General features: G+C 39.2%; 1 protein-coding gene across 2 annotated transcripts in view; it reads right to left on the bottom strand.

Moving 5' to 3' along the window:
- Positions 1-819: 819 nt before the first annotated feature.
- LOC133992722 (diacylglycerol kinase gamma) overlaps positions 820-27,949 on the bottom strand; it is an 86,508-nt gene continuing 59,378 nt past the window's right edge. For both annotated transcript variants that reach the window (XM_062431431.1, XM_062431432.1), the window contains 4 exons: positions 21,597-21,798; positions 5,340-5,460; positions 2,741-2,801; positions 820-1,160 (listed from right to left, as the gene is read on the bottom strand). In XM_062431431.1, coding sequence (XP_062287415.1) covers positions 1,062-1,160; positions 2,741-2,801; positions 5,340-5,460; positions 21,597-21,798 — 483 coding nt within the window. In that variant the 3' untranslated portion in view covers positions 820-1,061. The remainder of the gene's footprint in view (positions 1,161-2,740; positions 2,802-5,339; positions 5,461-21,596; positions 21,799-27,949) is intronic.

The following is a 27,949-nucleotide window of genomic DNA, read 5'->3' on the forward strand; positions in this document are numbered from 1 at the left end:
TATTAGAGCTCACAAACCACCAGGACAAATTATCTTTTTTGAGAAAGCTACAGTGCATCCAATCTCTACTTTCAATCTAAACTCTTGTCAATTTATATAATGATAATTGTGGGAAACTGGACAGGCACTTCCTCTGCCTGAAGTCTATGGCCAGATCAGTCTAAGTATGGTTTAAAGGATGTTGTTTTGTAGGCCAGTGATGCTAAGGGGCCAAAATCCCTGCATGTTTCCACCCATTCCAGGCCACTGTTATGCCCCACTGCCATCAGCCCATAAACAAAATAAGTCAATAATGGATGAGGCTTTTCCACTCTTCTCCTCAGCTGTACCGTCTTGTCAGTCTGTTGGGAGGCCCTGGAGCGAGCGTCCTTACAAGCAGCCGCTCTTCCATTATTCATACAGGTGTTTTAACGAAGAGGTGGATCTTACTCTACTTGCTCAGCAGCCTTGTAAACAGCCACGTTACTGCCACACCACTCTCACTTTCGCCGGTCCGGCTCACTCCCCCGTCCTCTTTTTCTCACTGTAGTGTGCCGGATGGCTTTCTTTCTTTACTGAGCTCATCATAAAAATCTTGCTTTCCATAGACCACCACTTTCTTTTCCCTTACTTCATTCAATGGCTGTAACGGTATCCCAGCAACCAAAGTTGTGTTTAGCAGGCAGTGCAGCACTGGTATATGAGTTTTTTTGGGCTAAGGGTGACTTGGCCATTGCATGTGGCTGAGGCTAAATTCATAGCTGGGACAGATGTTTGGACAGACTAGAGGATGATGGTTACACAGGAATAGGTCGGTACTTTATACTGAGTCATATCATTTTCTGCGTAGGTTCCTTTGGGATTGAATTGTCTGTAGGCATCCTGAAATTAGGAATGTTCCACTTGTCGATGTGTTCCTGTTTATGAACTCCCACTTTTGAACTCCAACCTGGGAACGGTTTACCAGTCATCTGATGGAGCTGCCTATACAGTGGGTGATATGTGTGTGTGTGTGTGTGTGCATATACTGTATGTACTGTATATGTGTATGTTTTTTGTGTTTGTGTGTGCGTGTATGCGTCCTAGTCACGGCTCCGGTTGCGCTTCTTGAAGAAAAAGAACGGTGTCTTCTGAGGTGGGCCCAGTAGTATGGGGACCTGGTTCTTGTGTGTGATCCTGATCTGTAAGAGTCAGAGAAGAACATCATAAAAACCACCATGTAGGTAGATTAATTGATTAATGGTAGTAAGGTTTTTAAAGAAACCTATTCTAACTTATTTACCAGATTGACAGTCAGCACTTCCTGTCATTTCTAAAAATGACTCACAGTGACATTGCAAAAAAATAAGACAACAAAAAGCTCTCGATCTTTTGCTTCTGTGAAGATGACAAAACGAAAAATTCTTTTTTTTTCTTTTTGTATGAAAACTGTAGCCAGTCTTTGATATTTGTTGGCATGACAGTGTTAGAGGTTGAGGGTGGGGGTGTGCAGAGGAAGAAGATGAACAAAAGAGCAAGGAATGACAAAAGTATCAAAAAAAGCTGCTGCAACACTCATTCTGATCTGCTCTAAAGTTGACTTTATCAGCTTTCTAGGTTAAGAGATTATCCACTGACATGCAGGGGATGCTTAGAGAACCCTGATGCTCTATACAGACAAACACAGAGACTCAGGTCAAAGCTGACGCAGTGCTTATAAGTGATCCCGACTTTATCCAGTCGCTATTGCATCACCCTCTTGTATTTGCTCTGGCTACAGCTCAGCCAGAGGTGACATTCCCTGTCGCAAGAGCCAATTGTAGCCAGGTCTGTCTGCCAAGTCCTGTGCCAAAAGCCAACACCTAATCTTGCACGTGATGGTCTTTTTTTCTCTTTTTTTGCTCTTGGTTGAACCTGACTGGGCTTCACAGGTACAGGCTCCTCTTCCTAGTCTGGTTCCAGGACAGTACTCTGGTTACCCTGATGTGAACCTGGCTCGACTTTTCACTCACCCACATTCCAGTATATTAAGTAGTTACAGGAGATGTTCAGTTTAAGCATACAGACTATACCTTCGTAATTTGTTTAGATCACATTCCTACCACAAATGAACCGCTCCAAAATTCATGACTGAACGAATACCACATGGTTTGGTTCACACCCATGTACGACTGATACTTGCAAGTACTCATACTTGCTTAAATGAATTGTACCAGGGGGGAAAACGAACCAGAGTTAAATTCAACTGAACTAACCTTGAAAATACATCCTGAATCTGAACGCTCAGTAAAGTGGCAGCTCTCAAAATGATGAAAACTAAGAACTTAACACACTGCATACCAAATAATTTCTATATTATTAATAATTTACTCTAGAAAATAATATGGAGTTCGTCTTAAGTTCAAAGATCTCTTAATATTTAAAAGCTACAGTACAGATCAGGAGGTCAATTGAGCAACGTTTTTATGCCAAGGTTCAGCCAAGGTTCAGTCTCATTTACTGTAATACTGTTGTGAAGAGCAGGAGAGAGGATTTACCTTGACTTGCATGTATGGGAAGGATGAGGGCTAGTGCTACCCTATAATGTATTATGGTCATGTTCTGGTTATGATTTATGTGGTTCTCTTTGGTTTAAAGTGTGTCAGTTTTCTTTGGTATATTTGCATAACAACAGCCTCCAAAGTGAAGGGAAAATATCTGAGAATCCCTGTCATGAAACAGTTTTAAAAAATAAAGCAGTTGTTCTAGTTAAAAATGCTGCATTGGCAGAGTTCACTCTCACCGTGCAGGGAGGCTGCATCCAGGGCTCGCCATCAATCTGCATGGGCAGCCGCCGGGACGTCCTGTTAAGAGAGAGCAGAAGGACGAGCATGAGTGGTGGTGGGGGTAGAGCAGAGAGAGAGAGAGACAGAGAGAGAGAGAGACAGAGAGAGAGAGAGAGAGAGAGAGAGAGAGAGAGAGAGAGAGAGAGAGAGAGAGAAAGAGAGAGAGGATGGGGTGGGGGTGGCAGTTTGTGAAGGTCAGATCACACACACCTCTGAGGCACGAGAGGCCTGTTCACACTGTCCGAGGACAGGGTCAAACACTGCACCCTTTGTTCCCATGAGACCCATTCCCAGACAGGCCCCGACTCTTTAAACTCACAGACCCACTGTATGCACACACACACACACACACACACACACACACACACACACACACACACACACACACACACACACACACACACACACACACACACACACGCTCTCAAAGTTGGTTTAAGACTTTCATGCATACCTCTCCGGCTAAAGCATCACAGTATGGGAGAATGACTGCGATGAATGCTCTTTAATTCTAGTCTAGGAAAATATTAGGAGCAGTTCGCTGGATACATGAAAGAATAACTTGTACATGTCACTTCTTTGGTACAGTAACTGGCTGTGGATCTTACAGTAAATGGGCCGAGTCTTTTTTGGCCTAAAAATGTGTACACTGTGCTTTTGGATTTGTCAGAAAAATAGGGTTGGGGTTCAATGGCATTTAAAGGGGACGTATCATGCACATTTCCATGTCTATATTTATACTCTGGAGCTCTGCTGGTATATCTTATCTTATCTTATTTATCTTGTACTGGCTCTTTCTGCAACCCCCCAGTTCAGCCTCTGTCTGAAACCGGCTGTTTTAGCTTCTGTCTCTTGAAGACCACTAAGTTTTGATTGGCTAACTTCTACGTTACCAAGCATGCACAGTGACATCTGCCTTACACGGAACTACTCTCCAGAGACTGAAAATGTTATCGCTGGTATTAGTCTTTCGAGCTGTTTCTAAACAAACTAATGTGTCCAAACTCTGTTTGGTGAAGGAGAAAATTACCCATTGCAGCCATGTGGCTCACTGATGTGTTTTTAATAGTTTTGTGAAGTCTACGCCACAGAGGAATAAGATACATCAGGCTGTGGATGCACACACAATACTTGTTTGTAGGATGAGTTCATTGTTGGTTTGGCTCTGCTCAGAGAGCTTGATAATAAGTAAAATATAGAAAATGACCAGCCTTTAACCCTTACAGTGAATCCATGATCAAATCTGTTCAAGTCTGAATTCCCTCAAACTCCTTATCAGATCTATATGGTTTAGATTTAGTTGGTTTAGTAACATTATGTTTGTAACTAAAGTAATAGATAGCTGTTGAGTGGTAGTCTAATCTCAGCATCACACATACAGAATATGGCACATTAAAATAACCAGCCTAGCCTTCTTACTATTACACACCTTATTGTTTAATGTACTCCAAATACTGGACGTCCCATTTCCAAACTCTAAACTTGATCATCCTAAATTATTGATCAAATGTAATGACTAGAACTGATGTGATATGACAATACCAATTGTCTCACTGAAGACTCATAAGTCTGTTGGTTTTGTAAAACTGTAAAAACACACAGTTCTCTTGGGATTAGAGAGTGGTGTTACAGAGCGCTGCGTTTCTTTCTAACACTCTATCTTTGACCGAATGCAGAAGCCAGCCTGTCATTTTTTCAAAAAGTCATGTTCATACAAATGAGACAAATGATAACAAACACTTTGTTCATATTCATTCAGATGCAAACTGTTATTGTAGAATTATTGTTTTTCCATTAATTTGAGGTGCCTCTGCTGGCTCACTTTAGATTGGTTGTCATGGTGATGTCACTGTTAGGCAGATGCATTTAAAAATCAGCAAACATCCTCAACTTTATCCACAATTTGGTATTCAGCGTGCTGCGCTTTTACACTGTTATTTTTGAATTTGGACAGATCATTACAGCTGGATTAATACTACATTTTGATACATTTTACTCATAGAATTAACATCAATTAGCTACAGCTAATATCTGCCACAGATAATGATGCCATTTAACAACAGGCAACTTTGCTAATAAAACAGTGTGGAGAATTAAGAGATTTATTAACCTCGAGCTAAGAGAATTTTGCCAACATGGAACCAAATCCAAAATGGATATAACTTAACCTCACAGACAGATCATTTCTCATCCTGCAATTGCCACTCAGTCCTCGACTCCAACAGCTCACTTAGTAAAACATGCAGTCGACATATATAATTGATAAGATACAGGCATGCTATTGTTTGGATACTGCAGGGATTTTAGCCTTCAAATGCACAAAAACACTCAAAAGGAATACATTTTTGATCATACATGTATAAAATGGAGATGGATTCACTTCGTGCAGCGAGTACAGCTTCCAGTTGATTGACCAGAAGGAGAAGAAAAGGAGAGTAGGGTAGTGACATGAGGCAGATGAAGGGAAGGGCAGATCAGAAAGTAGCAGGAGGGAGGAGGATGGATTCAGTGGGGTAAGAGATGGAGAAAGTAGCGTGCGAGGAAGGGCGTTCTGACCTGATAGTGACGTTGGCACACTGAGCCAGCCTGCGTCCTGCACTCTTCAGTCCCGTGTAGATCTGACCCATCTCTATCGCCCCTTCCAGCCCAACCACCTCCAACAGCTGGTCACTGAAGTCTACATGGAGAGGGTTACAGAGAGTGTGTCACAGAAAAACATAGAGATACACACAGAGATTTTATGGGTTCATTCATCTAAAAATAGAGGGATAAGATTTTAACTTTTAATTGAGAAGTACATTTTTTACAGTTGAGACATTCCTTTAATTAAGCATACATATATAAAGTTTCTGGTAGTCTAGGATAAATATTTGAGAGAGTAGGCAGTGATTGAACTTTTTTAATTCTTTGTACAACTCTTTTACTTTTTGAGTGCAACACCATGAATGCCCTTGAGGAGAGACTGTGACAGACTCTGTCCATCTTTACAGTGTGCGCTGTCATCTCCATTTGATCCATCACATCTCACCTCTCTCTCGTCTTTTGCACAGTTTAAAAGTCTGGACATTCGAAACAGCAAAAGTGTTGGATAACTGTGTGTAAAGCTGTTTGTTTCGTGCATCAGCCAGCGATTAAAACTAACAACTATCTCTGTTAATAAATGTTCATGTTAAAAAGAAACACAGTAACTCTGAGGAAAGCTAATAGGGCTGAAATGTGTCCGTTGTTTTGTGATATGTACTTATCTGAGAGTCAGCACCCATTACTCACTCAAGATTGCGACTTGAGCATTCCAGCTAGTTCTGACCTGATTTGCCTACACTGCCTCCGTCATCTATACCAGTGTTATGGTACTGTTGTATCATGGCAGCACAGAGGTGTGGTCACTATCATGATGATTCAGTACAATGGTATTACAATGGAACTGTACCATTATGACACATTTTTAATGGTATGACCTTTTTTTAGTTAAAGCAAGGTATGAGTTACTATGAACATAACTATGAATGTATTACATTTATAGTTATCGTTTATATAGTTTTAAATGCCTTTCTAATTCGAGTGGATGGCGGAGTCCACACCACAACTATAACGATAACGATAGAGGAGAACGATATTGTTAGGATCACTTTCAGAGCGATTTGATGAACTACAAAAACACTGACTGTCAATCAAAATCCTTATTTATTTATTTGCGGCTTTGCTCTTCTCTCACCATGGACTGACGCGATGTAAATAGGAGCAGGAGGACAGAGGTGATTTATTTAAATAGGTCTTTATTATAAAAAAGATGCTGGAAGTTTGTTCTCTATTATAATGTAAAATAAAAAAACAAAGTTAGCAGATCTTTGTAAGTGGATCTGTGCTCATACTGTGTGTCACTGCTGCAGCGGTGCCCTTTTAACACACCTCTCTGCAACATCTGCTTTGGGTCAGTTTGGTCTGTAAATACTGAAACATCACAGCAACTAGAGTCTGAATCACTCCCAACTCTGAACTCTTCTGCTTTTCTTTTTCTTTCTCCGTACAATGTACAGCAGCTCATCAATAATTAGCTGCAGACACAGCTGGAGCGCGTTATCGTTCTCAGTGTGGACGCTCACATCGTTGTCATTATAGTTTTAGTTGTCGTTTTCAGTGTGGAAGGCCCTTAACAAAGCTCCATTCCAAAAAAAGACACATTTTCTTAGCATGTAGGTAAACTATGATTGTGACACAAACAGTAAATTAAATTAATTTAAAATTAACTAATCATTTGAATTTTTGCACTTTTCATATACACAAACTACAGATTCAGTACCAGTCAAAAGTTTGGACACACTTTCTCATTTATGTGAATGGGAAGGTGTGTCTCAGCGCTTGAATGGTTCTGTATTTCAGTTTCAGTTTGACATTACACAGTCATCTCAGAGAAGTGTTCACATTGTAAAATAAAGGAAATGGAAAAAAAGACAGAGAGAAATTGTTCGTGTCTTCTCATTATTTTACCCTCTATAAATTTGCTTTGGTGTTCTGTGTTTAAAAATCTTACATCTTACAGGTCAGTGATAATTTTATTTGACGTTTCAATTTCAATAAACTTTTCCTCATAAATAACCTAATATGATTGAGAAATGATGTATTTCTATGGCCCAAACAACTTCACAGGGTTTACAAATGCTTTGCAAAATGAATTATTAAGAGAGAAATCTGAGAAATATTTCATCTTCACAGCCAGCGTGTTAATTTGTGAGCTGCTACAACAGACTCAAACCTCACTGGCTGGTGAAACACTCGACTACGCTAATTAACTGCGGTCATGCAAGGATCACATCTTGCCCAAACATGTTGCAGGAACCACAATGAATGAGCTGACTAGGCCAACAAAGGTTTAAATGTTTTATGTTTTGATTCTTAGCTTACTTATGATTGGTTTAGTGTTTTTTATCAGGATTTATTTATTACAGGATCTTATGATTATTAGTCTTAACCCTGAATGAAGGAGCCAAATCTCTGCCTTTAACTTATTTTCAGTGAATAAAACAGGTTAGTGTGGCTTGTGACACTTAAACATATCCCTCTCCTTTATCATGCATTCAAAAACCCCTCCTGTGACTGCCAGAAAGACACAGAATCTTAATAAATACAAAGACAATCTAGTTTATTTAACATTTCAAGTAGTTGATTTGAGTGCAGCAGGAGAAAACGAAAGAAATGTTGTGAGAGTCACCCAGGAAACCGGTCAAACCATTCCCCGAGGGTCTCAGCACAGACAAGCCAGGACTTGCACCGCAGCATGTTGTGACTGGAGCCATAGGCTGCAGGTCTGTCTATCTGTTACAGTGTAAACAATGTCAATAATTTCCCAACGTCGTCAGACCTCGCTCACCCCAATGCCTTTGTTTCAAACGACAAAGAGGAAAGTTGAGCGTAGAAAAAAAGAGGTGGGGGGGTGACAATAATGACAATGAAATATTGAATACTAAAGCCTCCTGATTCATTCAGAAAATGATATGCTCTGTCTTCAACAATTATTGTCAGCTGAAGAACATATGTTTTGTTGTGCGTGTTTGTGTTGGAGCATGTGTATAAAAACGTGAGGTCGGACCTTTACAGTATGTGTGGCATTTGAAGAAGTGCTGCCATTTCATGCTCAGCTTCATAGCTTCATAACTTTACTGCTGAGTCACTGGCACACTCTTTAATATTTCAGATGACAATTCAAAAGAAAATGTCAGCGCAGAGTCAGGAACAAACATTTTAAAATTAAGCAAAGGGTGTACTTTGTACTGTTTTACTTTCCAGTTCTCTCAAGAATCAAAATGTGTGCATTAGCACAGAAATAAAAGGAATAAAATGCAAAGACTAATGTGTTAATACATGCAGTTAAATGTGCAAATAAATATGGAAAGGTGAAGAGAACTCTTCAAATTGTTGCCACTGAATGATGCCACTGCAAAAGAGGCACATTACATTTATTTCATTCTGATGAGTAGTTTTAGATACTATTTTTGAAGTTTGTTAGAGTGAATAATGATCACTCTTTCACATTACATGCTGTAATCTGACACATTATATATATATATATATATATTTATATAAAAATATTTATTGAACCAGCTTTGACTGTATCTTATATTTTCTGGGATTTTTTTTTCCTAACATGAAGACTTAAACAGTATTTCAAAGCTTTTTCTGCACTTCCAGGAATAAAATGGACACTAAAGTATTTTCCTGGAGTGTCCTTAATGACATCTACAGTCCTGATCACATGTTTATAATGCTGTATCAAACACAGAAATGATGCCTCATCTGCATGCTACCGCTCAGGCGCAACGACAAGCATTCACCATATGCATCTCTCTGTTTCTGCAGAGCTTTCCAGGAAATAATCATAATAGGATTGGGCATCCATTAAGAAAAAAAAAACTGGACAGTTGGAGACTAAGGGATCAAGAAAGGGGACTAGTGACACAATAGATACACATGACAGATGGGAATTAAAAGGAAGGCCGCGTGTAAAGATAGACAGTCTGTCATTATCTGTGGTTGAAAACTAGAGAACATGTCAGTGTATGAAAAGTGTGACACAGTCTTTTTACTGCTGGGTCTGAAGAGAGAAGAGGTAAGAATTTCCATTGAGCGTTGACATGTCCTATTTTAGATTTTGAAACAGTACTATTCATATACCCTCTTCCTGATGTACTATTAAATATATAAATCCCCCTCCATCACACACCCACGTATACTGTACACCTCTACTTCCTCCAAATACCAAAAATGGGCATGCCGTCCTGCCAGTGTCCCAGTGTGTGAGCAGCAGAGTAGCCTACTGTGCTGGTTCTCACCTCACTGATGATTCCCGCCTCATCAGATCTTTGACTCTGAGGCAAACAGCACTGTTACTTCTCAGTGAGGTAGAGCTAAGAATAGACCAGAACAGCCTCTTACATAACGGAGCCATGGTGCATTCTGGGATGGGATGGCATTGCTTTGCCAAGCAGCGGGCAGCGAGAATCGTTACTGCTGTGCTGCTGCACTCGTCTCACAATCTGAAGTCAGTGAAAAATCATTCATTATTTTGAATAACACTTTAAATGGTCACGTGAGAATCTTCCTTCTTACTAGAAAATATTGTAACTGCCAAACTAATATTTTAATATTCAGAATGAATGAACTAAATAGAAATCATATAAAATATCTACAGTATACTTTTTATAAATAAAACCTAAAATACTAATATATATAAGTATGAATCCAAGACGAGAAAGCCAGAAATGAAAATATAAATTAAAGGATAAAGCAGGTGATATTCTACATTTTTATTACTGTTAACAAATGCCATGTAAAGACAAACACCAATGTCTTTACAACTTCCATTATGTCTGTGGCTCTTAATCCAAAGCCAATCTTTCCAACTCAACACGTAAATCCTTTAAAATGACTCAAACATATGTAGTTTAATTTGTAATGTATAATAATGTTGCTAGGTTGGAGAATTTGTCCCAGGCTGTTTGGAGTATGTCTGTTGTATGTCTGTTAGAGTGTTTCAGAAGTCTAGTAAAACCTACAGGAATTTCTAACAGCTCTTATAATGTGTTTGGTGGCAACAGTGTAAAAATAATGATTGAAAAGTGTCTCCCAACATCTGACTTTGTCAGTCAAGCAGTGGAGGACATCAAGATGAGAAGCTCAACGAGAAAAAAAAGACAGATAGTAAAATGTTAACTGTCAGAGAAAATCATTCTTCTTGTCTATCATTCATTGGTGAATAACAGACAAGCTACACAGATAGTAGTCTACATTACATCAGTGCTTCAATGGAAGTATTTCATGTTTCATCTTTTACAGGTCTTATTTTGCACTCAGAGTATCTTCAGGAAACTTGACTAGTCTGGGAGGTTTGTTTTTCTATATAAAAAACAGGCTTTGAAAAAAACTTAAAAAACAGGTGGTTTTATATTCAGGCCAATATGGTAATTTCCTAAAACACTGAGTTTTTAGCAAATGCTAATTAAACGGGAGTAAATGGTGCATTCACTGAGACCTATGTTCAGTTGTGAATTAATACACATTTGGTGCTCTCTTATTACAGATGGTGATGTGGGATTGATTCAAAACAAACTACAGTGTCCATGCTTATAAAGAAGGAACATCTCACCCAGTCTAATGTTGTATTTTTCATCTTTTTCAGACAGCTATAAAGAGCCCTGGCCCATATTAAGCCTTAGATATAAAAGCAATAGCTGTGAGTAGGGTCAACCATTATTTGGTTGATTTCTTGATAATAAGAACATAACCGGTCTCATGCTTCAAGTTTAAAATTAAGTTATTTATAACGCTGCCTCGATTAGAAACAGAGTTAAATTATAAATCCCCCAGAGATATAGCTGCAGCTTTCATTGTGCATCATCTTGTGGTGTTAGGCTATAATTATAAGCAGGCATATTTGTGTATCCTTCCTCCGCCCACTTGCCCTCCCTCCCTCCCTCCCTCCCTCCCTCCCTCCCTCCCTCCTCGACTGGCCTGTTATTGTCTCAGGGTGGTCAGAGTCATGGCAGATGGTCAAGAGGAACTGCAGCTCACCTCAGCAGCCTCAGCGGAGGTAAAGGTACAGGGGAGTGCACTTGGCCATTTGACAAGGAACACTATGTTACTATGATACAGAACAAAAATACACCACACACCATGTCATTGGACTCTTGCATGGAGTGTAAGCACACAGATGGTGATGGTTTCTCAGCTATTTTTCACTCTTAATAACAAAATGTCATGAGAAATGTCCACATAAAAGAAGAATAACTATGGGAAAGAACACATTGTAGATCTGTTCAGTTTTTAATGAAGCTTTAACAAATTAGAGCTTCAATGTGATTGGCCACTTTAAGGATCAGAAGAGTTGTCACTTATTAACTTTGAGTAAATGTATTACTGGAAGGTCATCCACTTTCCCACCATCCACTGAGAGTAACTCAGCAGCTCCGTACAGGAACTATTTCGAGCTACGCAGATTGGTGGGGGCGAATCAAAGTAATTATAGACTGCTGTTTTTGTTGTGTGAGAAGAAAACAATATGCAGTCTCTGGATGGGATCGGCCAAAAATAGCCTCCTTCATTGTGTGTCACAGCTTGACTGTAGTTAGGGAGGGCAGGCAGGAGTTTGGGAGCCTCGAGACGCAGGGAGGGAGGAGCACGAGAAGGAAAGGTGAGGGGAGGGAACGAGCTTGAGGTGTGATGGGTGGAAGAGGAGAGGGAGCAGAGAATGGACAGAGTCGGACAGAGAAAGAAAACAAATGAGTCATGAAGAGGAGAAGCAACGACAGCCTGGACAGAACATACTTCAAATAGCATACTTCTATAACACAGCACCAGTGTACTGCCAGCTTTGGAAATGCTACTTTAGCAATGTAATAAATGACCTATTGAAAAAGAATTGAGATCACTTTACTAATGACTCATCAGGAGAATTGACGAGATTGAAAGATAGATTCTTTCTGTTACCGACCTCTCAAACATCCATACCACACATCACATCTTCTGTAATAAACAGAAAACAAGACATTGTGGTCTAACGAGCAGACAGTCCACAGTTTGGAGGTCTTTACTGGATGGCATCACCAAAACAAAGGTATGTCTTTGTCGGGTAACGTAAGACTCGCAAAAGCTGCAGTGTATTTTGGGTCTAACTGCCATTTGGGGTGTAATGGGGCTACATCGAGGTACAATAACTCAACGCGGATCATTGTCTTTGCGTGCAAAAGCTGCATCATGAAGTCACACGACGGAAACGGTAGAATAGTTGACTTAAGATTTTTTCGGCACATTCTCAGAGTAACTGACCTAAACTAACTGCCTCCAAACCAAGCTATGGCCTGGCTGCCTGTTAAACCACAGTGTCTTCTTTCCTTCTTCCTCGTGTGTTAAATGCAGAAGATGAGATTTGGAAGCTCTGGAGTTCTTGAGAAAGTAAAGTAACAAGTAATGTGACTATTAACTTTTGCTGCTGTGTAATCAATAATATAATGAACTATTCAGTCTGTAATAACTAAACAAATACTCATTACATTTTCAAGTAACTCGTCCACTCGAGGTCCTGTCCTCATTCCTGAATGTAGGTGTATTAGGTAGTCAGCTAATAGTAACCAACATGTGCAACTTTGGAGTTACCCAAAGGTGGATTTCTCATTGCTAAAGACTATCTGAGCCACTCATCACCCCACCCTCCACCACCCAGTCACCTAATGACACATTTTGGCATAGAAACAAAATAAATATCAACCATCCCAACATCTTGTAAGATAGCAAACAAGCTAAAATGTAAGATAGTAACTACATTTATGAATTATAATCCCTTACACCATTTTTTACTGAAAAATAATGATATAACTGGTGATAATATTGAATACAGCACATCTAAATTTGTCTCATTTACCACTTTGAATTGAACAATTCACGTTTTTTAATTATTCCGATGTTTCGGTGCCCAGAGAACTGCGTGCTTCATCAACTATATTTATATCCATCCTCTCCAGCTTAGTCCAAAGCAGGAAGTTGAGGAAATCTGATCCAGGAGCAGAGAGGAAATAAACAGGGGAGGGGAAAGATGGTTCACAGATAAAAGTTGAGGAGGAGCATGATGATGGGATAGGCTGACATCGTGGCCTTCGTACGTGAATCCTGTTCCCATCACCGGCTCTGGCCGTCACTGTATTTTCCTCAGCTCCTCTGACTGTTATCTGTCTTCATCTATCTGACAGGAATGGACTTTTGGCCCCACTTCACCGACAGATTCAGAGATGTTGACTTTTTCTCTCCACCGCAGCACATTTGGAAACCTTGTGATGAATGCCTAGTTGCTCAAAACTTTTCTTTCACATTGTGCACCTGGAGAATTTTGTTACGTCACAGTCGCCGTCATCTTTTTTTGTGTGCGATTTCATAGAGTAGTGTTGCTAATGTTGACATAGACGTTGTATTTTACTGTTAACTTCCTTATTGATATTTTGATCTGTAACTTTAGATAACTTGTAATGTCCTTGTTTAATTCATTTAATTAGTTTAGCTAGCTTGCCAAAGCATAAATGAAATTACTGTGTGACTGTTCAATTTAAGTTTTATCATATTTAAGCAAAAGATACTGTGTCAATTCAAGGGCTGCATCCTTTGAAGTACTCAGTCTACAAAGGCACGTCCTATGCAGATTGTGAATGCCAAACCGAGTGTTGTTAAATAGCTGTTCTGGTCTATGGAGGATTTCCTGTTTGCGTCAGCAGCTGTTCCCACCCTAACCCATAGTCACAAAGCGCTACACCTGTCGCCTAGCAACTTTAACAGCTTCAGTTGACAATCGCTAGTAGAAATGGAACCAGAGATTTTAATTTTTATTAATGTGTCAGATCATCCAGGTCCAACAGTACCACCAGGGACTCACTGCTCAACCCAACCAAAATATACATAAACACATTTTCCTAGACCTCATATTTAGAACACTGAATTTAAAAACCTGCAGATACCCTGTTGTTACACTTCTGGTGTACTTTATATATTGTAACACTGTAGATTAAATAAACAATGTATTTAACAATTACTGTATTTTAATTTATTCATTCAATATTGTTTTATTTTTCGATGAATCTCTCAAGCTGAGAAAGTCTGTCCACTCTCTGTCTGATACTGCTTTTCTCTGCAGACTCATGTCTTCCTTCATGAGCTGAAAAAGCTCATCCTCTCTCAAAGTGGCTTTTGGCTTCTGAGGACAGGAGGACCCAGTAAGATCATTCTGCAGTATACCTTCTGACAGCTGCAGCTCAGCACAACACAACTATCTGACTGTGCTGTGACAAAGTAAACTGAACTCAAAGCTCCACTAACACTTTTTTCTCACAAAAATCTCATTGACAGAGAGATGCAGTAAATCATGTTATTCTGTAATACAGCTGTAATAAAAATCCAAACTGCTATGTAGCTGAATAAAATACAACACAATTTAATACATGACTGATCTGTTCATTTTAACATATGAATGTAAATGTGGTGATATGTATACAAATAAAGCTACAGAGGCAGTGCTGTTGTTCTGTCCAATAAAAACATGAAGCTTCACTTTATATTCAGATAAACTAATGTGGCAGCTACAACTGTTAGATTTAATCTGTGAGACCAACATTTGTCTTCCAAAAGGAATTTAATCATATATCAAAGTGCTGCAGAGACATTAGAGCCGGCTGTAAATTACAAAGAGCTGCACAGATAAATTATTCAGATCATTTTCTCATCGGGATGACAATGGATGTTGTCCAGCCGATCATCTCATGAGTCTGGCTGCTAGCGGCTGAGATGATCAGCTGGTCTCACCCGACCAGCAGTTCCAAAACAAAGTCATTGGAGCAAATTTTGTATTTGCATTATTTGTATAAACTGACCACATATTGGGATACTAAATGGTTACACACTCGCCTGAAAAAATATTCAAACTCAATAAAGTGACATATTAACAGTCCTACAGCAAAAATGACAACATAGCACGGCTCAAAATCTCAGCCATATCGCTGCTGGCTGGTGCAAAATGCATTCTGGGATAGGTTGAGCCTTGAAGGACCTATCTGTTTGTTCCTCCAAAATCAGGAAAAGGAGGCAGTATTTCTTGGCTGCATTTGAAGGAACTTTCAAAATGGGACAGCCTGCTGTGACGCATTCAAATGCAGCCTTTGAAGGATGCTGCCCCTGAATTGAAACACAGCTATATAGATAAAAAAGAACTTGAGTTCCTGGTAAGTTTTGAGACCCATCAGACTGTGAGCCATCATATGAACAAACAAACACAAACACACACACACACACACACACACACACACACACACACACACACACACACACACACACACACACACACACACACACACACACACACACACACACACACACACACAGACAGTGTGTAAATACATACAGTGTGTACATGCTGTTTGAGGTGAATAAACATGGACTGCAGCATTCAAATTTGAGCAAATAACGCAAGGCAAACATTCACTTTGCATTCAGTCTGTTCACAGTGGTTTAGCAGGACCTTTGTTCCAGTTAAAGCACTGTTGTTCATGCGGTGTTTAAATTTCCATGATGTAAATGACTGTATTACAACTGAATGTTAATATACATTGTCCCTGTGTGTCTGTCTCAGTTGTCAATTTTGCCCATGCAGTACAAAAGCCAGAGCAGAAACGCAGTGACTCAGAGGCCTGAGGTTTCGTCACTGAGGTCAGAAGTGCCCCTGGCTTCTTTCACTCACTCTGGGTAACCCTGGCTGATTCCATTATCTGCAGCAAATGGATTTAAAAGCTTTAGTTTATTGTGCCAGAGAAAGCAACTGCCATAAACAATTACTCGTATGATAAACATGCAGGCACGCACAAACACCAACAGAGGCACGCAAGAACACAGACACACACTGATGCCCGGAGAAACAGGCACAATACATACCTAGCATAGATACACAGTTTCTCTCTGAAACTAGTCCTGTTTCCAAATAGCATTAGCAGGAGAGACTAATTTAATAAGGGTTCAATCCTGAGGGACAACTCTGGAGAACAACAATTCCATCACACACGCTCTAATATGCACCACATCGAGGCAGTCGCGCAGAAATATTTATATATAAAAGTACTAAAACTGACAGGTGAGGCTAGTAAATGGCACACACTTTACAGTGCACACTTATAATAAAGCTTGTATGCATTTATGTGTGCACAAACTACAAAATCATCTCTCACATTGTGGAATTATTGGGAAATACAGGAAAAAAGTCTTTCAATAATTATCTGGGGATTTCTTTATATCATTACGTTACGATTTTAACTGATATTTGGTCACCATAGAATAGAAATACCGCTACTTTGGAAATCAGTCCAATGAAAGAGAAATGTAGTAAATAAACTGGTGAGAAATGTAATTTGTAAATGTCGTTGCCACTGTTTCACTGAAGCAATGATTCATCTCTACATCTCTGTTTGGATGGAATTTGTGGTGTGGTTGTATTGGACAGGACTAAACTGAAGGGCAATTTCGGTACTCCTAGCATTTTTTTCATTGCCAATTAAACAGTTGATTATTTTTGATTATGTAATTCAATAATTGTTTTTTGTATAATATGTGAAAAAGAGCAGCAAGAAAAAAAAGAAAATCGTTACAAGTTGCCACAGGTTTTTAAAATGCTTCTCGCAGTGCAAAACCCCCAAAACATTACATTTGCAGTTATATAAAACAGGTAAATGCAGCAAATCTTCTTCTATTGGAATAGCTTTCAGTAGGTAATGGTATTCATTTTCCTTGATAAATGACTTATGATTGACTGATTAATCTCACTGCCAACAATGATTAAAATACACACCCTTCACAAAGCTTTTATACACATTACAAAGCTGTTAGATTGTGTTACGGTGTACGAGGGCTTATGTTTTTTATGGTCATTCTGTGTAATGAGATAAGGAGAATCCCTTCAAGTGATGATAGTTTGTTGGGCCTCACTTCTTTTAAGAGGTTACTTTGGGATTATGTCTCGGATTTAGGTCAAGAGTTAAGAACCAGAGGGAGGATTTACAACATGAATGGCTGCAAAGGCTCTCACACGTACAGTGGGACAAGTGTGTGTGTGTGTGTGTGTGTGTGTGTGCAAGCTTGTGTGCACAGTTCAGTATGTAGAAGTGCGCCTGTGTGTTCTGTGGGTATATGTATGGACTGAACGGTCCTGTGGAGTCACAGCGACATAGGTGACTGGAAGTTAAAGGATGTACAGCCTATGTGTGTGTTTTGCTTTCAACATTAAATCCAGCACACTTTCGGTCACTTGCACTCACTCTGCTAGGGGTTAGGATTAGGGGTCATGAAGTCAAATTCTTGGAAGTGAAAAATGGGTTAATATGTTAGGAGTTTTACCTGATGAAGGTCTGAGCACAAAAACATCAGTTACTTATCTGACACACCTGTCAATAAGACTTGGTGTGTAAAAACTTTAAAGTGTTTGGTGTTTTGAGCCTTTATTGAAACCTGCTAAATTATCCACATAACGAATGTTTTCATCCACATATACAGATTTGTAAGTCTTGACATTCAGAAAGGAGCACATATTGAGCCACACTGAATCCCAGGTGGACTGTGATTAGAATTGCATCGTAAGGCAACCCTCTAATTACACCAATATCCGAAACAGTTGTCTTTCTCATTTTAAAAGTTAAAAAACTAAGGAGAAACACTAAATTGCACACTAAGTGCAACATTGGGGAACGTAACATGCCACTGCTGCACCTGTATATGCATCCATATATTATCTGTAATATATAAATACATATATATTTAATTTTTATGTATGCTGCTGGGGCGGGAAAGCTAAACAAAGTTTCACTGTATTTTTATGTGCAATGACAAAAAAAAGTATCCATGTATTTATCTATCTGTCAATCTAATGTAAAAGAAATGGTGGATGGAGAGACATCAGCAACAATGTCTATAAACTCAGCAGGGAGAGATAGAGGAGAGAAGACTTCATAATAATAATAATAATAATGGTGCATTTACGCAAACAGGCGGTCTCTCGTCAGCCTGAAGCTTGCAGGTGTGTTTGTGTTGAGGATTTACATACTAAGCTCCTGTAATGGGGAAGTTATATGCAAAGTAGCTGTGTGCAAATTTTTGTCTTATTCAAGTCCTGTGATCTTGTTAAGTTAGAGAGTTGGGAAGCCATTGACTGTGTGATCAGCTTTTGGCAAACGGCTTTTCCTCCATTTAGTTTAAAGTTCATTTATGTCGTTGAGTGGGGTAGAAAACAACTATGTGTGCCTGTTTCAAAGGAGAACCAAAATGACTTATTGTGACTCCAGCGTTGAAGGGGACATTTACATAAAGCTGACTAGCGGTGGGTAGCAGCGGCATAGTTTTTGAAGTTCAGCTCACAGTGAATGGCTGTTGTGTCTCTAGTGTTGAAGCCCTTGAAAGAGTCCTCCACCACCATTATTTAAAATTATCTTTTTTATTCCTTGTCAAAACCAGATGCCTACGTTACCCATAATTCTTTTTTTTCACCCTCTCAATTCACTAACCTGTACATATTTGGGTGTGTTGTGCTCATAGCTGCTTTTGTATCCTGTCTAGACTCTGTTGAGACAAGCAGCTGCAAACACAAAGTAAATGAAACAGAAAGTGACTGATATGAGTCATTCCTTTTTCCTTTTTATACTACAGCTTCTTACACTTTGTCTTTTTTTTTTCTTCCTTTTGCTCTTTCTCTCCTCGAGCCTCTGCTTCACCATAACCTTGAGATCTCCATGGCAACAAGGTTAAGTTCAATCAGCAGAGGGGCAGAGAAACAGAAGTGGGATGAATCGAGAAAACCTCAGTGAAAGCAGAGAGTGCTTTATTTTATAGTTTGTGGACATTGAATACACATTAGTAGAAATTATGCTGGTAAAACCAAACTTGGAGCTTGCCCCATGATTGTTGAAAGCATTGTAATTCAATTATGTAGAGTTACACTTAAGTCATAGAGACACTATAGTTATAAATGACAACTCAATTACAAATCATTGTTGTTAATGCAAATGGTCCCTAATCTTTGAAAACGTTTCAAGATGGCATTTAAACTTCTTTTCCATGGAAACAGTGCTGTGTTGATTGCTTTATTTTGCTGTAATTTAGAATAATGGCCGGTATGAAAAGAAGAGAAAAATGGTGACATGTGGTAAAAGCCTGGATATGAACCCTTTTAGTCGCACAAAAACGCACAGATGGTTCATCACCTGCCAATCACCTGCCAAGTGTTTTTTGAAAGTGCCTGCCCTTTTCCGAACCGTTTCCAAGGACGACTTCTCAGATGGCTCTCTGTAACAAACCATCTGGTGCGTCAGGTTAATAAGAGCACGAGGGAGAGGTGTAAACTGAACAGTAATGGAAACTTCATCAGCATCTTATTCATTTTAAGTTAAAGTAGATAAAGAATTAAAGGTAATCTAACAATTTAGAATGAAATAAAATCAGAGCAGCAAGGCCCAAGATGGCCTGATTTCTAGTTCAACTGTAAGTTTGGGTCAAACAGCCAAAGTGCTGGATCCTACACTTTCTAACATGCAACTCAAAGCACTTTTTGTTAGACCCTGCCTGCGTATAAATGCTTGAGTCTTTCAAACTATCTGTGGAAAACGGTCTGTTTATATCCGCCTAAGTTTAGATAAACCTGCTGACATCATCAGAGTTATTTCCTCTGACGTGACAAATTCACACATACCTGTCTTCACACGCTAAGACATACTCCTGACATTTATGAGTAAAATCTGTGGAGTTCCCCTTTACAGTAGCAGCAGATGAGCTCATTCTTTATATACTGAACAGTGGAAATGTTGACATCCGCGGTGACACAATCTGCAAGGTGTCACAATGATCAGGCGTGTTTGATATAGACTGGCCCCGCGCTATGGAACAGCAGGTGTCAATGGTCTCATAGCAGAGGGGCGACGTCACCTGCCAACATGGGTACTGTGAATACACTATAGTATATCTGCAATTTGAAATATCTCTCTGTTAATGAGCACCTGCACCTGCGTTGGGCTTTGCTTCATACAGTTATTAAGCAGTAACTCAACTCAGGTACTTCTCCTACATGTGAGAGAAAAATCATGTTACAAAAGGTAATGTGCTGATTTTAGAAACTACAATGAAAAATTAAATGGTTGCGCTCTGCTGGAGGACACAACCTTTGATTATTTTAAAAAACTTCCAAAAAGTCCAAAGTCAATTTAAGTAAATTATTGCTGTAGAAAGCGTTTATAGAAGGTTACATTTTAAACCACATTTAATTGCAGTCTACTCACAGTCAGGTGGCTAAGTGTGAGAGAAAACTCAGCACAAAAGCACCTCAAAGAGTTAAACATCAGGCAGAAGTTAGATTGAAGTTTGATAATCACTCGCTGGATAAGTGTTTTTCTTTTTAGAGTCGGCATTGAGTTGAAGTTGCTGGAGTCGTATTAATGTCAGAAGGTATGTCTTGATCGCACCAATGTGTCTGATCAGAGAGAGGTTTCAAAGAAGAGCACATAGTCACAGCTCTGCCTCTCTTCATTTCAATTCAATTCATGATGCATCACTCAGATAGAAACATTGTATATAGTGCATGTATAAATCTGAAAGTACCAGCAGAAATACTGATGGACTTTTTCTAAATGTATCCAAAATGTATTTACTGGACATTCTCTCGTTTCATCACTGACACAGTGTTGGATGTTGATTCATACCGTTCATTTTAAATACAATGTTAAACACAAGCTTCCATCACTTCTTGTTCGAAACAATGAATTACCTGACGGTCAGTTTCCTTAGTTTTGCAGGATCTCTTAAAATCAGCTTACTCTAAAACCTAAGCTTATATGATGCAAGAAGTACCACAAACCTTTTCTAATAATAACTAACGAGTTATTGTTATAAGTTATTTGCCAATGAAAAATACATGAAAAGTTCTGTTTTTAAGCTGGAGTGTTCCATGTCATAGATCACTGTGTGCTGTACAGTGGAGCTGAGTGTGGGTCAGTGGCGAGTGAGTGGTGAGCATTTCTATGAAAAACCAAACAAAACCCAACAACCTCAGAAATAGTTTTGTTTTCCACTCAGCGACATGCCGCTTTGATTAACAACCCAACAATGTGTCAGCTGGATCATTTAATACCGTCATCTTGACTGTATCTCATCAACAGTCCAAACAACAGCCATATAAATTAAATATACAGCCTGATGGTTTTCAGGGTGAAGGTATGGGATCCCACCAATGGGCCAGAGATTCCTCCCTTCCCTTTGACTCACCTTGCATGCAAAACTTGAGCTCTTTAGCGTCCGTGACGGTGCTGGCTGGCATCCTGTCAGGAACCTTCTTGCTCATGCGGTTGTAGTTCCTCCTCTTCTTCGTCTCACCCCACAGGTTGGAGCCGCCGTGCATGCTGGGGATGTTGAGCACGGCGATGCCCTCCAAGGAGGTGTTGCTTAGGTCCAAGATGATCCCGTCACACTGCGGGGAAATTAAGAGTGGAGACAAAAAGACAAAGAGACAAAGAATGACATTTTAAGATGCAGCTGTTCAAAATCTCACAACACAAGCATATGAGTGATTATCGCTGACTCATGAAGGAAATCACGTTTTGTGTACTGTAGATATAATGCCTCTATATTCTACATGTGCACTGAAGCTGCAGAATGACTGACAATATGGTAAAATATTATATGTAATGTAACTTTATGCTAGTCGACTTACTTGTTGGGTCAATTTCAATCTGTGCAAACATACAAAGTTGGAACATGTATTCTGGTGGAAAGTACTTCAGTGAAACTGTGCTGTTGTTTTCAATGTGTTTCTGTGTAAACTGCCATGAACTCAGCTGTGTAGGCAGAGATGAATGCAGCGGATATCTCCAGTCCTTGGCAAGTCACACAATAATTATGAGGATGAATAGATGAATAGAAAAAATATTTTCTTTGCAATTTTACTAAATTGCCTTTTTAAGCGTGTCTTTTGACTTTATTGAAATCAGTTTTAGTTTTTTTGTAATTTATGCATGATTGCATGGCATGTTCTATTGATGTAAGATGTTACAATGTTACAATTTCTTTTGGCAGACGTTTTAATACAAAGCAACGTTCATTTGAGAGCTCATACAACACAAGCAGGGATCTAGTCAAGAGAGAACAACACGTGTCGGTGCCATAAAGCTAAGTTTGAGTGCCACAAATAGTGCCATAAGCAGATTTTTCTTTCTCTTTTTTTTAGTCCATTAAGTGTGGAGGTATTTCTGAAAGAGCTGGGTCTTTAGTCTTTTCTTAAAGATTGAGAGGTACACTGCAGATCAAACAGAGTTTAGTAACTGTCTGAGTCTGGCTAACGACTAGGGCTCTGTGGTGGTTGAAGCAGGCACCTTTCATTGGCAGAGTGTAGTGGGCAGGAAGGAGTGTAGACCTGAATCAGGGAGTTCAGGTAAGTGGGAGCTGTTTCAGTTGCTGTTTTGTAAGCGATTCTCAGTGTTATATTAGATGCGGGTAGCAGCTGGGAGACAGTGGAAGGATATGAACAGCAGGGTAATGTGATGTTTTGGGCTGGTTGAAAATGTCACTATTACTTTGGAGTATAACATGACAGTCAGTGTGTTCACATGAACTTCAGTGACTGTCAGCTTTTTGCACCTACCTGATTTCTTAAATGATTGCATGTAAATGAGAAACCAAGCTTTTGTAATTGTATATGATTTCCCCAGTTAGACTGCTCCTAGAGAAAGTCAAAGTCTTGGTAATGTTTACACATAACTGAGTTTATAATTGTGGTTTTATATGTGCATGTTAACAGTAACAGCTGACTGGTAAGATAAAATGAGAGATCATTAGACGTGGCAATGCATCATGTTATTTATAATAATTCTTTCCAAACTGCAACTTAAACTGAAACTACCACAATGTAGCAGCTGGAAGTCTAAATAAGTCAATGTCAGTAGCTGAGTACTTCTCACACATTTACACTATGAGGATGTAGGAGTAAAGCTTTCAGAACAAGCTCAAGCAAGAAAACAATTTTCATTCCATTTCATCATCAGTGTGGGGCTCTTCCTCTCAAGTATTATACAGTGATTTTGTAGACATTTATTTGAGGGCCTTCCAATCATCAAATGATTATCTTCTCTGAAGTCATCTGAGATTTCAGCTGCACAAATAAGCTGAACTCTTGTATACTTGGGTCTTACAGTTAAAACCTTGTGTGTATTTTACAGTAACTATGTTACTACTGTGCATATAAATAGGTTGCCCACTTTCTTGTTTAACTTGAAGTGTGTAACCTGGTTTCCTGTGTGCATGTAAATACAGTCAGTGGGAGGATGCTAATGCTAACATCTAAGCACTCGGGTACTGCAGACAATACAGCTGCAGTGTATGAGCTGCTGTACCACACAGTGACATATCTACTGTGTACTGTATACACCTGCCTGGCCTTTGCGCATCAGCGATTTGACTGTGAGGTTTATTTTGTCCTGATGCATTCCCTGGACACAAGCCAATCTTGCTGTTGTGTAAAGCTGGCAGTAAAACAGACTCGGCCCAACATCAATACACATCGTTTGTACTTAACAGACATAATTTAACTCCATCTGGTGCGCTTGGCCTAAATGTGAAAAATACTGCGTCTGTATTCAACAAATAATTCAAACAAACCAGAGAATGTCATCAACACATTGCTGTGACTCAGCATGCACAATTGATTCGTGCTGAGTTAAAAGACAACAAAAATGCAGGACTTGTCCACACGCCCACAACATGCAGGCAAACAACAGAAGAACCATCACATAACATGTTTTGTAAAGAACTATGACACACATGTTGAATATGAACACATGACACACATGAATGAGCACAGACAGAGCCGGACTGTCCGTAAATGACTTCTCTGTTATCAGGAAACGTATTCCTGGGGCTGTTTTAAAATTGTGTAATCATTCAGTTATTACATCTCATTGAGGTGTGGGAAATGAGTACAGTCTCAAGCATAACATTATTTATGGAAATACCAGAGCTTAAGATCAGGGTAATAAAACTGTCTCCAAGTGTTTGACGCACTTTTTAATGTAACACTTCAGTGTACTTTTAAAATTGGCAATGATTACAAGTTCTTTGGTCATGCCAGTTGAGTCCTGCCCCCAAGTTAAATTTTAATTTAAATGTAGCTATTAAAATGTTTGTTTATGAGTGAGTCTGTCAGTGAGAAACTTATCCAGTAATGCTAAAGCACTCTGAGCTGTAGTTCTTGGATAAAGTCTATACAGGTAAGTGATCCAATAATCCAATAATTGGCTCAAGTATTAGATAATGTTTTTTAAAGCCATCATTTTAAAACCATAAACTGGGCCTCTCACAACTCAAATTTCACATGCATACACAAAACCAAACATACTCAGTTTTGTTTTAAAGCAACTTTTCTTTCCACTGTGTATTATATTTGGGCTGATAAGACATTATTTTGTCGTCTTGCACATTGGTGTTACTCTTAGTAGCCTCACTGCTTTACTGTTAAGGTCAAAGTAATACAAGCTCAATAATTAGTGCAGCTGCTCCACAGTATAAACTGTCAGAGAGACACCTCAACTGTCCAATTCTGACTGTCTGTGTGTGTGTGTTTATTTTTGTCATCCTGTGGTACACTTCCTCCCACTAGGTGCACACTTGTTCCCTGTCTCTGCACACATCTAACCACACTTATTGTATGATCTGTTATCTGCCTGCACAGTTGTTCCCCAGTTTCTGATTAAACATGATGTCACCTTACGTGGAAGTCACACTCCTCTCAGTGGTAAACTCATCTGGCAAATGTTTCAACAGGCAGACTGCTGGAGGCTTATGAGAAGATAACCTAATGTGATACTTTCCAAGATGCTCTAATTACCAACCCACGTACCAGGTTTTCTGAATGAAACATAATAAAATCCTGGGGTACTTTTACAAAACTGTCCAAAGACAACTAAATAATGCTTTGAGATGTGATCAGGCTGAAAAGTACTGCTTCAGTATAGAAGCAAGGTTCTATGTGCTTGTAAAAATCACTTCCACAGAAAAATCTCCCCCATGAGGCATATACTAGTATATATATGACGACATTCGATTGTTAATACTGATACATTGACCCATAAGTCGTACTTTCACTTGTCTAGCTGATCCAGCTTCCTTCAAAGTGTCTCTAGATGAATCTGACAGGCCATGAGATGCAAAAAAAGAAGAAAAGAAAATGAAAGGGGAGAAAATGCCACCCTTGTTCTTTAAGAACAGTGTTGGTAGAAGTAGAACAGCTCTTTACTAGTACTAAGTATTATTAAATTATTAATAAGAACATCAACAACACTCGCGCTCTGTTTGCTATGGTTGATAAGCTTACAAACCCCCCTAAACAGATAGCTCCAGAACTCCTTTCCACAGATAAATGCAATGAATTTGCTTGCTTTTTCAGTGAAAAAATACAGTCCATAAGGTTAAATATCAACACAAATCAACAAAACAATAAAAAGACGCAATCCCTAAGACCTCCCAGGAATAACTCAACTGTGATGTCAGAATTTAAAACAGTTGACCAAAAAACCATAGAGGAAACAGTTCAGCATCTAAAACCATCAACATGCTGTCTTGACACAATACCATCAGACTTTTTTAAAACTATTGTGAACTCTGTCCAAACAGATTTGCGACAAATAATAAATAGCTCACTTCAATCAGGCACGTTTCCTAAACCCCTTAAAGTAGCTGCCATTAAGCCACTCTTAAAAAAGAGAACGCTGGATGCTTCCATGTTAACCAACTACAGACCTATCTCAAATCTTCCTTTTATAGCCAAGATCATTGAGAAAGTGGTTTTTAATCAACTCAGCAATTTCTTGAACTCCAGTGGCCTTTTTGACAAATTTCAATCAGGCTTCCGACCCCACCACAGTACAGAAACAGCTCTTATTAGAGTGTTAAATGACATAAGGTTAAACACTGACTCAGGCAAGGTGTCAGTTCTGGTCCTGTTGGATCTCAGTGCTGCGTTTGACACTGTGGATCACAGTATACTGTTGAACAGGTTGGAAACTTGGGCAGGACTCAGCGGAACAGTCCTAGAATGGTTCAGGTCCTACTTGGAGGAGCGGAGTTATTTTGTGACCATTGGAAGTTATGAACCCGATCGAGTGGCTATGACATGTGGAGTTCCTCAGGGGTCAGTTCTTGGACCCCTTCTGTTCAGTCTATATATGCTGCCTTTGGGTCAAATTCTGCAGAACTCTAATGTAGACTATCACAGTTATGCAGATGACACGCAGATATACCTAGCACTGTCCCCGGGTGACTACAGTCCAATACAGTCATTGTGTCACTGTTTAGAGCAAGTAACAAATTGGATGAACCAAAATTTCCTTCAAATAAATCAGGACAAAACTGAGGTAATTGTTTTTGGCAATAAAGAGAAGAGGATTGCTGTCAGTAAACATCTCGAGTCACTCTCTCTAAAAACTAGCGACCAAGTCCGAAACCTCGGCGTGCTGATAGACTCAGATCTGACCTTCAGCAGTCATATCAAATCAATCACCAAAACAGCCTTCTATCAGCTTAAGAACATATCCAGAGTGAAGGGTTTTATGTCTCAAACAGACCAAGAGAAGTTGATTCATGCTTTCATCTCCAGTAGACTCGACTATTGTAACGGTCTTCTGACTGGACTCCCACAAAAAAGCATTAAACAACTGCAGCTCATTCAGAACGCTGCAGCTCGAGTTTTGACCAGAACAAAGAGATCAGAGCACATTACTCCAGTTCTAAAGTCTTTACACTGGCTCCCAGTCAGCTATAGAATAGATTTTAAAGTTATGCTACTGGTCTACAAATCACTGAATGGTTTAGGTCCAGAATACATGAATGACATGTTAGTAGAATATAAACCCAGTAGAGCTCTGAGATCTACTGACTCAGGTCAGATAGTGGAGCCCAGAGTTCAGACTAAACATGGTGAAGCAGCTTTTAGCTGTTATGCTGCACACAACTGGAACAAACTACCAGCAGAACTGAAATCAGCCCCAACTGTGAATATTTTTAAATCCAGGTTAAAAACACTTCTCTTCTCCTGTGCTTATGATTGAGCTCTTTCAAAGCACTTTACATTTTAATCTTTCATTTGCACTCTATGTCCTTTTAATGATTTTAAAGCAAATCATTATTTTATGCTGCAATCTTATTTGTAATGCTCTATTATAGTATTTTATTTCTCTCTCTTTCTATGTTTCTGTACTTTGTTTTTATTATTAGTGTGTGTGTGTGTGTGTGTGTGTGTGTGTGTGTGTGTGTGTGTGTGTGTGTGGGGGGGGGGGGGGGGGGGGGTATGTACGTGTTTACTATGATTGGGTTGTATTTCTATTTCTCAAATTCCATGTTTTTTTTTTCAATTTTTTCTGTTGAATGTTTGTTTTATGTAAAGCACATTGAGTTGCCACTGTGTATGAAATGTGCTATATAAATAAAACTGCCTTGCCTTGCCTTGCCTAAGTAAGTACAAATATAATCATCACATAATTATCACATAATCCAGGCCACAAAGAAACAAGAAATTCACTAATTTACTTAATGACATCTTTAATATTTCTGTCTAACAATAAATATACATCATT

The sequence above is a fragment of the Scomber scombrus genome, chromosome 13 (assembly GCF_963691925.1).
Source record: "Scomber scombrus chromosome 13, fScoSco1.1, whole genome shotgun sequence".
NCBI lineage: Eukaryota > Metazoa > Chordata > Actinopteri > Scombriformes > Scombridae > Scomber > Scomber scombrus.